Here is a 14871-nt window from a genome sequence, read left to right as displayed (position 1 = left end):
AAAGCAAATAAAGTAGAATCAGATTACAACCCAAAGTATAAAGGAATTATATATGAATCCATATTGATATAAATGGTTGACCAAGTAAATAGGGGAGAGGAAACAAATCTTCCATTGAGAAGATTTGATGAGTATGAAGAAAGTAAAATAATATATTTACAGTGGAGAAACCTGGCAAACATCACCTTAAGCAAGTGATCAAGGTTAACATGGCGAGTGATGTCTTGTGGATATCATTACTCCTTGACAGAATTAGAAGAAAGTGTATTTCATCTCCTCAAAATCCCATAACCGAAATCTAGTCATGAAAATGTCAGAGAAATTAAATTGAGTAATGTTTGACAAAATTCTTGACCAGTACTCCTCAAAAGTGTCAAAGTCATGAAAAACAAGTAAACGCCAAGAAACTGTCACAGATCAGAGGAGATAGGACAACAAATGCAATGTGGTACCCTGAGTGAATCCTGGAACACAAAAAAGGACATTAATTTTGAAAATGGACTGGTGAAATCCGAATAAGGCTTGGTGGTTAGTTAACAGTAATGTGCCAGTATTGGTCTCAGTACTGACAAACATACCATGGTAATGTGCGATGACAACATCAGAGGAAACTGAAATGCAGAAACTCTCTATATTATCTTCCAAGTTTTTCTGTAGATCTAGTATTATTCTAAAATAAAAACTTTATTTTTTAAAAAGTTCATGAAATGGAAAACAAAGAAACAAGAGAGTTCAACAAAGCCAAAGTTACATCTTTGAAGAGTTTATAAAAGTTTACAAACTTCTGGTAAGATGGATTGAAGAGAAAGAGAGAAGGTAAAAAATAAATATTAGAATGAGAAAAGGAAATTATTTACAGATAGAGCAATGCATCTGAAATGCACTACTTCCTAGAAAATTATAACCTGACAAAACTTACTGAAGAAATAAATGGGAAGCCTGAATAGATCTTTAACTACAAAATAAAATGATACAATAGTTAAATATCTTTCCACAAGTAAGTCCCCACACCCAGATGGTTTTAATATGAGGTTTTTGAAAATTTTATTGTTGACACTATTACAGATGTCTCTCATTTCCCCTGCTCTTTGGCCACCTCCCTCTAGCCCCCACCCCCACCCTTCCCTTGCCTTCTAAGATGAGATCTTGGTCAACTTATTTGAATACTATACAGAACAAGTGGGAAAGCTACCCAACTCACTTTATATGGCTGCAATAACCTGTATCCCAAATCCTGACACAAACAGTATGAGAAACTAAAATAAAAGGCCAATCTTGAGCATCAACATAGATCTAAAAATCCTGAACTGATGGAAACAGTAATCATAAGTGCCACAGATGTGTATATATATATACATATATATATAGTTTTGTTTTGTTTGATTGTTTCTAAGTAATAGCATTATATATGTACTATCTTCTTTAAAAACTTTAGTATGTTAGCAAGCTACATGGAAATCCAACTCAAGACCCCAAATTCTTCCCCCCCCCAACTCTAGATGTTAAGAAGGCTCTGAAGGTCCCAAGTTTAAGACAAGCTACACCAGAGGAGTTGCTCTTGTTTCTGTTCCTTGTTAGCCTGACCTATATTCTAACACATACTGAAATGGTCCCGTTCCCTTGTCTCTTCCTCCATGATTTATCTTCAGTAGGCTCTTTTATGCATTGTTTCAGAAAAATCCAGGAGTTTTTTGCTGTGAATGAAATGTGTAAAGAAAAAACAGAGGAGAGTGATTACATGGCTTGAGTAACTATCCCCAAGTTGTAGTCTGGCGACTTGCTTACTGTGCACAATGGGGTTCTTGACTCCTGTTTTGGCTGGGTCTTCCGCACTCCCACATTAGGCTACAGTGTTTTCCAGTAGCATGAGGAGCTGAGATGAAGTAGTTGGAAGGGGAGATCCCAGAGCCCATGGTTCCTCCTAATGATCATGGACAGTACATGAGGTGCAGCACTCGCTCATTGCTTCCCAGTCTCATCTTCTACCTAACACTTGTCGAGAGTATGCTGTTGTAACAATGGTACCCTCAAAGTTCACCTTTGCACTGTCGGTCTTCTACACAACAATTCCTCAAAGCTTATTTAACTACTGTAGTGTACGTAAAATATCACCAACTCAATATTTAAATGATATTTCGTCATTTATAAAGTGTTTACATAATTTATATGACCTCCTTAGGAGCTATATAAAAGTAGACAACATTAATGTTATTATTCCCAATGAAGAGATGAGAAACTGAGGCTGAGACCAATTAAGGAAAATGAAATAGCTCAGAAGAACAAGGACACGAAGACGGATGGTCTGACTCCTAGCTCACTGCTATTTCCAACATACCAAGTTTCTCCCCATACCACTCCTTTTTGTTCTGTTTTTGTCTGTCTATCTTGTTTTAAAAGGCATAATTATCTTGATCAAGTATTGAACTTGAGGTTGTGTGGGGATAGATATTACTGCTGGGAAAGTTTGTGGCAGATCTAGGGTAGTTCTATAGTTTCTGATATTCAAAAAAGAACCCTCCATGCAGATTTTAAAGGCATTCACTGATAACTGCCCTTCAATCTTTGCACACATAGCATATACAGTGGTCCCTCAGTTGTCAAATGTAGTTCATTCCAGAATACCGTTTGAGTTCTGAAACGTTCGAAAACCAAGGGATCAAGAGCCGACAGCTAGACCTTAGGATCTTGCACTTAGCGGAAGCCCCGTGGCATTTTTGACTTTCGAGGCGCGTTTGAAAACTGAAGCATTTACTTCTGGGTTTACGGCGTTCATAAACCGAAATGCTTGTCAACGGAGATATTCAAAAACTGAGGTACCACTGTAGAAGGTAATATGTCAGATTGGCCAGATTATGTAAGGATAACCTTGCTTTGATATTTGATCTGATTGCTCACCTGTTCAAGAAGTGAGTGTCTAGATTCAGACTTTTTATAGCATTTATACTTCATTTCTCTACATCATATATCCAAGACGAGAATTAAGAAGTGGTAATGAGCCTGGCCGGCGTGGCTCAGTGGTTGAACTTCAACTTATGAACCAGGCGGTCACAGTTCGATTCCTAGTCAGGGCACACGTCCGGGTTGAGGGCTCAACCCTAGTAGGGGGCATGCATGAGACAGTCGATCCATGACTCTCTCATCATTTATGTTTCTATCTCTCTCTCCCTCTCCCTCTCTCTGAAATCAACAAAAACATTAAAAAAAAAAGTGGTAATGAGGGTTTGGGGGCTGGGTGGAGGTGGGCAAAGGGTGCGGGGAATGGGGATATCTGTAATAGTGTCAACAATAAAAATAGAGTAAAAAATGTGGTAATGAAAATTCTTAATGGTCCTAATTTATGTAATTATCTGATTTTATTCAAAACTGCATCGTCTCTAAAATTAGAAGCAGGGAGATGAAACATAATTTCCGAGGTGTGTTGTGATACGATTTGACTGATGCCCATAAAGGTTGTCTACCTCTCTGTGATATGATCTGGAATCCATAGAAAACAGGGATTAATTGATGTACAAGCTATAGGCCTGCTGCACTGAGCGGGCCTCTGCCAGCTGTGCAGCAGCTCCGGGGCGGCCCTTGGAAACCACCGAGGGGTCAGGGAACACGCCGCGGATCTCACATTACACTGAAACATAAAAGCCATTTTGTGCTACTGCCTTTGTTTCTCCACCCTCAGCCTGACGTACGAAACCAAGCGGTATAACCACACACATCAGCCTAGAACTTTGCCCTCGATGCATTGTCTCGGAAAGTCCCTTTCTCCTCCCCGTGGCACGGCTGCTGTGCGCGTGGCTGTGTCATTCACCGGCGTGTGTGGCTGTCATCCGCAGGAGAGCGTCTGTTTCTGTCCTTGACTCACTTTTTTCTCTCTCTTTCTTTTTTTCTCTCGTTCTCAGTCTTAGCACCAGCCAGACCTTTTCTGTTTAACTCTATTCTTTTATTCCTGAGACACTCAGAGTGCTATTCAGAGAAGATGTGTCTGCACCGAAGGAACACATCTAGAGAGCTCAGCGCTGGAAAAGGTTGTGCTTCGGAGAAGCCTCCCCTCCAGACAGCACTGCCGTCCTTCACTTCAGTCAGGAACAAAAGGCAGTCTTTTCTCCTTTTCAGTTTTTCATAGGGGTAGTTCAAGCAATGAGCAAAATGACTCTCTCAGTGTGTGTCTTGACAGATGTAAAAGTGATCATAAAAAGAGAAGATGGCAAACACTGACTGGGACGTCAGACTTGACATTGACAGTGTTTTTATTTAATGAAAAGCTATGTAAATATCAGATGCTGCAGACATGGATAAGAGACACTGATTTTCACAAGGACAGGCTGCTCAAACCTGAATAGCCTATTAGCAAAGAAATTAAGAGTATAATTGCATACACACTGAAATATTTCCATTTAGCCTGAGGTACAACCATCTATTTTTCATGTTTTTCCTCCTCTCATAATTCACATTCTTGTCGCTGGGTGACAAAGAGAAGCGTATTAGAATAATAACTAATCAATACAGACAGAGCATTTGATAATTATCCAGTCCCCGCGCTTTAGTACTTCCCCTTCTACATGTGAACTCTGAGCTTCAGGAAGGTTAAATGATTTGCCCGACATGGCTCAGTTTGTAAATTTCGGGGCCAAGATTCAGGGAGAGATCTTCTGCCTCTTTTTATTCTTTCACTGTGACAGCATGACATTTCTGAATGACATCTGTTTAACTCTGAAAATTATAGGAAACCTCATACCTTTCAGTTTATCTTGGATCATTTCTATCCTAAACTGAGGTTCCAATTTCCCTAAAACCTGAACGTCTTCCTTTGTTTTTTCTTAAGCTCCATGTGACCTAAATGTTGACTCAGGGATTGACTAATTTCTATTCTAAACCACCACCCAGAGATACCTGCATATGTACAGGTTTTAACTAGGAAAATGGATTTAATGTGTACTATTAATATATGCATGAACATATAAATATACCTTAAATTACACTTTACAGTGTACCATTATAAAGAAAACAATACTTTTACAGAATAAAAGTAACTATGGCAACCTATAAATTCAAATCAGGCTGCCTCCCAGGCAGTGGCCGCAGCTCCCAGATGCCTCAGTAACTTTCCATTAAAATGTGTCTCAAACACATACATTTTGGGTGAGCATTAGCTGAATTTCCTATGTAATGTTTTCAATGTAATGCTACCTTTCTGTGTTAAGGAGAAAAATAATCTGATCCTACAAAATGTGTTGGGCATGTCTGTTTCGTTGCATCCATGTTGTCTTCTTGCCTTTCGGAGGGATGCCTAACGTTGGAGGCCTACCCTTTGATATCCATTGGTCAGGAGGAATTAGGATGGAGCCAGGAGATAAGAGGCAGTTTTAGTAAAACAGCCCCTCACATGCTGGCTATCAAAGATTAGCCATCCTGACTGTGCCTGTTCCTCTCTCCACCCCCCAAGTTTGCTGACGGCAGATGGTTTGAGGTGATGGGGGAAAACAACCGTAATCTGCAACATACCCCTGATTTCCACATAAGGCTAAGTTGCATGAGGTGAAAGCTTGACTAGGTTCTAAGACTAGAATCACTTTTCTTTTATTTTGGGATGGGAAATGGCAACAGTGGCAACTGCAATTCAACAAATATTTACTGTGCACCCACAACATGCAAGGCACTGTGGTAAGGTCTTCAGAGGATAATTGGTGAACGAGAGTAGTTTTTGCCTTCAAAATATGATTTAGTAGAATAGAAGTAGGTAAGGGTGTGTGTGTGTGTGTGTGTGTGTGTGTGTGTGTGTGTGTTCATAACATATAAGTATTCATGATAAAGTTAATAAGAGAGCTACAGGTAAAAGGTTTAGTGTCTGAACAAGTTAAGTCTTCATAGAGGAGTTTTGTGATATCTGACTGTCACAAAACTTGGAAATAGAAACATTACAGGGAAAATGAACAGGTTATCTGGGGTAAGGTTCATGTGTAAAAAAATATTTAGATTTCATACTGAGTAGAGAGAATAAGATGATATGGGGAAAACCCTAATATTATAGTATGGGATCTAGTTTTAATTTAGTAACCAAATAAGAACCACTGAAGTTTTTTGAAAGGGCATATAATAAAAATTAATCTGTAATTTAGAAGGCGATTGCTAGACTACTGTAGGGTGAAAAAAGCAGCACAGAAATGAATAAACACAGATAAGCAAGAAAAAATGAAGGCCAGAATTAGGGTAGGTGCATGGAAATGATAGAAAGACAAATTTGAGGAGTACTATGAAGACAGAATATTGACACTGGAGGTAAAGAAAAAGACGAATGAATAGTGAATGGGCCGTGAATGCAAGTAACAGTAGTACAAATACTGAAGCCGTTCATTCATTCATTCATCAAATATTTACTGAACGCTTACTTTGTGCTAGGAGTATTACTTTTTGCCAGGCACTCTGCTAGGAGCTAAGAGAGGTTTAGTGAGATGATGGATTTAATTTTATGCAAGGAGGGTTGAAAGTCCCAGCAGAACATCCAAGCCCCCAATTGTTGATGGAGATCTGTTTTTTAGGAGAATCACTGGGTTGGAATCATTTACACCAAGAGAGGTCATAGTTGAAGCTGTGGAAAGGGGTGAGATCACTGAAGTAGAATTTTCCACTGAAGTAGAAAAGTTCTCAGAAAGAAGAGAGCAAGTTTGAGAACAGATGTGAGAAAAAACACTAGACTGTACTTGGGGTCTGGAGGAACAGGAACTATTAGCAAAGAAATGGTAAAAAATAAGTAAGAGGAGAGCCGAGACGGTGCTGCCTCCAGGGAGATAGGCAGCACTTTAAGCAGCACAGGGTCTTAGATGCTCCATAGCATCAACTTTTCAAAGAGAGTCAGGAGAGGGAAGCTGGAGCAGAGGCTGCTGGATTAGGGCACTAGGCAATCCATTTCAAAATGCCCCATTGGCAAGCATGCAGCTCGCAGCGAGACAGGCCAAAGGTGAGAGGTCAGTGGAAAGGTAGCTTCACATGATAACAATACTTAAGATGACATTCGGTATCACGTAACACTTCTGACCACTCCTGTGCCAGGCACTGTTCTAAGTGCTTGATATATATGATTGTATTTAGTCCTTACCACAATTTATGATTTCTGAGAGAGATTCTATTTTATGTCTTTCTTATAGGGAATGAAGCAGAGACACAGAGTAAGAAGCTTGCCCTTCTTCACACAGTGAATGAGTATTAATTTGGAGCCAGGCAGTCAGATTTTGGAATGTCTTGACCACTCTGTTATGTTGTGAGGTGAGGTGGAGTTTAGTCAGGGTTGTGGGGAGAAAAGACACATAAAGCGAGAGTGATGGAATACTGGTTGAAGCAAGGTAAAGAAGGGATGGGATAGGGATACCTCCTTTTCGGGTTCTAGCTGGGGTACCTCCTAGGTTCTCTGGAACAAGATTAAGAAATGACAGGGGAAGTGACGCGGAGAGATTTTAAGCTCAGAGGTACACAGATTTGGGCATCTGCATCAAGTGATTTCTTGCCCCTTTAGTAAAGCAAGAGATGAGGTCACTGGAGTGCTAAAAGGCGATACTTGTTCCTAAAGGGTAGACTAGGAAAGGGGCTGGGAGAAGAAACTACGTAATCTCCATTATTTATGCTGCCTTATCAATGAAAGCTTATTCAAAGTGGAAAAGCCAGGATCATTAGGAATACACAAACCTCTCAGCAAAATCTACCCAGACACACATATGCATTATAACAGCGACACCAATGACACTCAAGCTGTGCAGACCCTGGTACTAGGTGGTTCCTAAGAACTAAAAGGTAACTTCTAATCTCAGATATTCTCTCTCTCACTCTTTTCCAAGTGGCTTTAATGGTGAAAAGGAACATTAAAATGCAGCCCACTTAAATCAACAGCATACTGATGTACATTTTTCCTTTGTGGGTTTTTTCCTCTCCTAAAAAGTGTTTGCTATTTAAAATCTGTTACTAGGTGATAATGACAAAGCACATTTTTCTCTCTTCCCAAGTCAACCCTACACATTTCACTGTGTGTTTGCAAGTAAAAGTACCTGTTGCCGTGCACGTGAGAGGCGCAGAATGCAAAGCTGTAATGGAGCAGGGTTGGGTCAATGACAGCACCATTTTCTGAATGTTCCATCAGTTCTGTAAGGTAGCAGAGGTGTCTGTGACAGCCTCTCACGCCATAACGGGCACAGTACTCATCCAACACAAAGACTTGGCCAGGGCTAAACCAACCCTGCAAAAAAAAAAAAAAAAAAAGATTTTTTTTTTCTTTCTGTACTAAAATCTGCTTTTCTGAAGGCACTGTTAGGCATTATAAAGGGAAGCTGAATTAAAGTGTCTTTTGACATTTTTAAATTAGTGGTGTGTTTCATGTTATTTTCAGAATATCAAATGTCATCAACTTTGAAACCGATTTAGACCCTGGCAACCTAATAGGATTCTCTTTTTATTGCTATGGAAGGTATGAGCAACCTGTTCTCCACTGACATTCAAAAATTAGTCAGATTTATTCACAGTATCGAAATCGTCAGTCACAAAAATGACATTCCAAATAACTGCAATCTCTGAGTCGATTAAAAAGAGAATGGTAAAGCAGACACTATAATTGAAATTGCTTATGGGAGTGACTGGATAAAGAAGGTAAAGGAAGTAACTAAAGAACATATATGTATATCCCATGGATGCGGGCAATAATTTGGTAAAGGCCAAGGAAGGGGTTAATGGGGGAGGGTGGAGGTGGGCAAAGAGGGGGGGCTTTAAGGGGGGATTCCTGCAATAATGTCAACATTAAAAAATTTTTTAATTAAAAAAAAAATAAATTGCTTAGTTACCGAAAGCATTTTATAACATGAACTAAAAGAAAATTTCAGTAAGTTTAGCAGTGATAAACATGTACTACTTGAGTATTTACATATTCGGGATATTATTCTCACTCTGTTTGTCCTTCTATAACGAAGTTAATGTTTGGTTTATAAATTTTTTGATGAATTATATGGATTTATATGGATTAATTGAAGATAAAAAACAACAAAAAGGGGGAATAGAGAGTTTTAAAAGGGGGTAGGATAATCATGTAGGAGAAGGAAAAGAATGGGGAGAAGTGTAGAAAGATCAACTGCAACAAAGAAAAGGAGGGAGAAGCAAACACACACCAGAATATTCACTATGCTGACGGTACAGGCACTAGACCAGGCATAACACATATATGAAATATTTGGAACCATCATGCATGGTTGTTATTATGATATCCATGTTACAAATGTAGAAGCTAAAGTTCAGAGATGTTCAGTGAATTGCTCAAGACCACACCTCAAAAATCCATTGTTGAGCCATGACTTATATCCAGGGCGAGCCTGCCTCCAAACTCTCTCTCTAATCACACCAGGCTCACTAGCCTCTAGGTGTCATTGAAGACACACTGTAGCGCTCTCTTCAGACTCCATATGACACATGGGGTCATCCACATAATCGAAACAGCTTCTGATGATTCAGTAACTAACCCCATTGAGTGGAATCCAAGAACAAACAGTCCCTTTCTGATGTTCACTCTGTGTGCTAGTCCATGGAAAGATATTAGGTTTGTGATGATTCCTTTTACTCTCCATGTAATTGTAAAGTTAGGGTTGGATCAGGTTTAAACTATACAATTATATGTTGAATAATAGGTGCTTAATAAAGAGTCTATAAATGAATTAATATACCACCAGTGTGATCTTGACAATAAGTTGTTTCATTGAAACACCTCTGATGGGCTGGGAGCACACCTTTCTGAAATCTTTTTAAAAGAGAATGTAACTTTATTGCATGGAGCTACCATGTTCAGTAGTCAACAGTCTACATGGTGATAGACATAGGCATGTTCTGGCTATAAAAATTGCAGCAGAATTGCCACTAACAATATAAATCCTTGGAAAGGCACATGTGATTCCTAGGCTATAGTTTAATGCCCACATTCTGAGGAGTCAAACATTCCTTCTAAAAGTAAATTGTATTTTGTATCCCAGATTTTGGCTCATTTCAACAAACAGCAGATTATTTAGCTACTCCATTTAATTTCTTTTTTCTTTCTTTTTAAGGAATTCAAATTATCTTTTGATGATTAGAGGAAACTAAAGCTTTCCCGTTATATGTATATATGTAACCCCTGCCCTATTGTTTATCCCACTGTTTCTTTCCCCTGCTACTTAGGTTATCTTTCTAGGAACAAAGGAGAGAAATTAAAACTATATCAACATTTGGTGAACAGAACTTAAACCTTAAAATGTCTGTACAGGTGTTAGTAAATCCTAACAGAGATTTTTTTTTTCTACATTAAAGCCTTCTATTTTCATTCAGGCTTCTCCAGAGGGACTGATAAACCACAGTTCAGAGTCTGTTTGAGTCTATTCTCCTGTCTATTGAGTGGCACAGCAGTGGTCTTCAAGTGTATAATTTTCAAATTGGGAAGCAATCGATTGGAATCCTTCATCCTTAACTCCAACTACCGTTATTAAACAAGTCAGGAATAAAATGCCGCTTCATAACAAGTATTTCTCACTTTTAAACCTCTTTAATTCTAACCCGTAGGGGACTAGACAGACAGACTTATACTCACCAAGCAAGAATACGAATCATTCAGTCTGTGATCCAAAGTCTGCCTCTGGAGTATTCTGAAAAGTGAGGCGTGATCAAGCTTGCAAGGATTTGCAGAAATAAACTCATCCATACCATGTTTCTGAGAACGGTCTGCATCTGTAAATTCAGAAAAGCATGGATAATACATTTACTTTTCTGGTTTAATGATGGGTAAATGCAGTTTTTGAAAACCACGAAATGCATGCCTTGTAATAACTAAAGATTATCTTCTATTACATAAAATATGATGCCAAGAATTCAGCATATGAACATAAATTGCAATTTTTTGGGAGCCTAAATAAAAGTGACAAGGAAGAACTTGCAAATCATTTGAAATGAGGTGAGGGAATCCTATTTGCTTTCAAAGCTACTTCTAATATTCATCACAGAAATAATCTTATTTTTCAATTTTAAGTACATATTGACTGAGGAACTGACTGGAAAAGAACCCAAGTGTATTCATAAAAAAACTGCAATGATGGCTAGAAGCCTGCTTTCCAAATGGCAAACTAGGGCAGAAATGAACACACAAGCTTTAGCTGGATCACTTCCAGTCCTTTTTTTTGTTTGTTTGCATGGAGCTTTTAATGGGACCAACCTTAATGTAGCAATGGCAATAAATGCTCTCAAGCTTCAAGTTTAAGAGACATAAAAAAGGGAGCATCATGTTTGTGCAAATATGCAGACAAAGCATAACGTCCCACATGGCACTTCAATCAAAGGCCCAAATTCATTGTTCTTTACAGATTGCATCTTTCAACGCCTGTAGACCCTGCGGGTTTATCAAAAGGCAAGCTTTTATGATTGCTTTCATTAATGGCATGTTTTGTCAAAGTCTTCAATGTGAGTTATTTACTAAGGATAGAGAGAAAGAGCCACACACCACCCCAAAGAAGTGCTGGGTGTTACTACATTAGCTCCGTTAGAAATGTTGCACATATTAGTCAAGCGATCAGTTATCAAGATAAAAGTGGACTCTCCTCAGAATGGTAGAGCTGAGACTCCAATGTTCCTTACAATTCACAGATAAACCTCATCTCTGTTCTTCACAAGAAGCAGAGTCCTAAATGTACGATAAATGTGTTTTTTTAAACCCTATATGGTGCAATCTTAAAGTTGCAAAGGAAAGGAGACAAAAGTTTATTGATTAAACCCAATTATAGAGTCAGGCTCATAACAAAACTCAATATTGATCTGTGGACATGATGCTAACATAATCAGTCACATTTAGATATTTAGCCCAGATCATATTGATCCATGTCAAGTTCAACTTTCAGCCATATTTGTGGATGGAAGAACTATATAATTCAAGCTGAAGGGTCTTCAGAATCACATTAAAAAAAAAGATAGACAAACTAATATATATCTTACAATATCAAAGGATTAATTAGCAAGCAACGAATGGCCATTCATTGATGATGAAAGGTATGAGGTGATAATCTATGGAGAAAATAGCATATGTATTCCTTTACATTTAATACTTACCTGAATGGTTAAATACATTACATGTGGTAAATTAGTATTAAACAGATGAATGCTAAACTAAACTGCTTCACCTGAAATCTGAAATGATACAATCCAATTTCCCCTGTATTTTATTCTTGTGCCTTATAGTCTTTTAATATAAAATTAAATGTATGATAATGTAAAATAATATCAAACGAGTATGAGGCAGAATATTGAAAACTGCAAGGCACATTTAAAATCAGAAGACTATGTTTTATTTTTTAAAAAATTATCTTAATATGCATATATACATAGCCCATGGACACAGCCAACAGACAGGTAAAGGCCTGGGGTGGGTTGGGGGATATGTGGAGGGGGGCAAAGGGGAGGAAATGGGGGACATCTGTAATATTCTCAACAATAAATTTAAAAAATTTATCTTAGAACCTTTATTTCTTCATTTATCTGAGTAAAAAATCTTTTAGTATCACCTTTATGAAATTAAATTACTAGTTTTATAAAACATCTGCTGAATTTTATTCATTATTATTTTCACCAGAGAGGATCATAACAAGAAGTTAAAAATAACACCTATTAATGGCTTATCTATTGAGAACAGGATATGTAATATATTTCAGAGGAAAAAAATCCACAATTCTCATTTAACTATAAAGGTTTGTAGAAGCAAATTTCTATTTTAAAACAATAGGTATTCAGTCCTTAAATAAAATATATAAGTCCCTGGAAAAAATGAATCTATGGTTCATTTCTATAATCAATCATATTTTCAAAAATAAATTCATTTTATGAAGCATTTTCCTCATGAAATATAACTCTAAACCATACATTTTCTAATGTGACATGCGTTTCTGAGTCATATACATAAATGGAAAACTACTTTTCCAACAATTACCATTACTGATAAAAATAATATTCATGATAGTAATTTAAGTCATATATACAGATTCTATAGTGACAGAGAAAACACACTAAAATTTTTATTTAAAAAAAAACAACACCCTACGATTTCTTGTTGTTTATAATTCTATGAAAGTAAAATGTTCTCTTAGGGATTATCTCATCTTCAAAACACAGCTGTAAGGACCAAGCTTCTCAACTTCTTTCTTTCTATGTCTGATAAGCATAATTCAAAATATTTTATGCAAATATACTTCACCATGCATCATTAGTTTCCATTAACTTATGAAGACATAAAAATTGAAAAAGCAACAGTTTTCTTTCATTTTAAAATTCTTTCATGAACTAAAGTAAAACAGGAAATCAGCTATCATTAAAATATTATCTAGTTTCTTATTTTTATAAAATAATATTTTCATTTTGTTTTTTGTGTGCATAACATATCTACATTTAACTCTCAGGAAACAGACATCATCTGGATTAAATGGAAAACCTGCTTTCAGTCATTAGCATAACAAAATCTAAGGCTTGGAGACTTGCTTTAAGACTGGGCTATACTGGGTTATCTTCAATTAATGTTTACTATAACACAAAATTATGGTGACTAGTTTTATATGGAAAACTATTCATGGCACTGATCGAATGATCACTGATAACAAATTTCAGTTCAGTTTATCTTCTGAAATGATATAAGAAAATTATCAAAAGGAACAAATAAGATACGAGCTTAAACAATGTACCACAAAACTCATAAAAACTACAGATGTGCGACACGGTAATTGAGGATACTGGTGGAGTGTTTCTGTGGTGATAGTTGGATATATAATCCAACATCTTCAGGTGGTACTTGCACCAGGTGTGATGCAAGTAGATGAAATAAAGGCCAAACTGAGAAAGATTACTATTTGCTATAGATTTAAAGAATTATAGCGGCTTTATTCAAATGGAACCCGAGAATTTAAATTTTGCATTTGGGTAATAGCTGTTGGAAGTCAAGAGTAAAGAATAAATAGGCTGACAGTATCCATTTAGATAGTTAACACTGACATGGAAATAGCTGGCAGAGAAAACAATGTGTAGACTATTAGCAAGCTGGCAGTCCCCACTGTGGTCAAGAACCCAAATCCCTGAAAGGCACCTAAGTCACAGTTCAGAACGTAAGGCAGAAAAAACATTCAACTAAAATTTTTTTTCTTCTTCCTTTGCAACTAATTTGAAAGATGCTGCATTTTTTTTTCTGCTTCTGGTGTGAGAGATTAGAAATATTTTTAAAAGGGAAAGGGGAGGAAAGAATTTGGGGGCAGGGGCAAGGAGACTACTGGAGAAGCGGTGGCCATTCACCAGCATTGAGACTACTCCAGTGTCCAGACTGGGACTTGAGTACCAAGGGGACTCAGAGAACAGTGCCACTAGCTAATGGTCACAGCCTCTGCAAAACCCTCAGATGAACTAAGCAGCCATGAACATTTTCAAATATAGCAACTTGGTTTAAAGTTGCCCTATTTTAGGAGCTGGCCTGGGGCTGCATTTACTGCTACCCACACCTGATTATACTTTCCTTTTAGCTCAAACTCTCATCGAGCTTGAAAATTTACAGGCAGTTAAAACTGGCACGAGAAGTACACACCACTTCTCTTCATAGCACCCATATAGCCGCTATTAGGGAGAGTTTGATGTTAAAAGGGGTAGGGGAGAAGAGATTAACCAAAGGATTTATGTGCACATAAGCATAACCTATGGACACAGACAATAGTGCAGTAGGCCTGGGAGAGGGGGTGGGTGTGGGGGAGGGGGTCAATGGGGGAAAAAGGGGACATCTGTAATACTTTCAACAATAAAGATAAATTTAAAAAAACGTTTAAGTAGATCATCCTGGTTGGTATGTTTGTGTTTTGTGTATGCATGTTTTAT

The 14871-nt window shown here is 37.6% G+C and overlaps 1 protein-coding gene across 7 annotated transcripts in view; it reads right to left on the bottom strand.

Moving 5' to 3' along the window:
* CADPS2 (calcium dependent secretion activator 2) overlaps nucleotides 1-14871 on the bottom strand; it is a 536766-nt gene that overhangs the window by 152737 nt on the left and 369158 nt on the right. For all 7 annotated transcript variants that reach the window (XM_081147044.1, XM_081147045.1, XM_081147046.1 and 4 more), the window contains exons 12-13: nucleotides 10577-10713; nucleotides 8028-8215 (exon numbers count right to left, since the gene is read on the bottom strand). In XM_081147044.1, coding sequence (XP_081003170.1) covers nucleotides 8028-8215; nucleotides 10577-10713 — 325 coding nt within the window. The remainder of the gene's footprint in view (nucleotides 1-8027; nucleotides 8216-10576; nucleotides 10714-14871) is intronic.

Source organism: Miniopterus schreibersii, assembly GCF_964146895.1.
Source record: "Miniopterus schreibersii genome assembly, chromosome: 9".
In the NCBI taxonomy this organism is placed as follows: Eukaryota; Metazoa; Chordata; class Mammalia; order Chiroptera; family Miniopteridae; genus Miniopterus; species Miniopterus schreibersii.
Note: the sequence above shows the minus strand (reverse complement) of the source record. Positions and strands in the feature narration are given on the sequence as shown.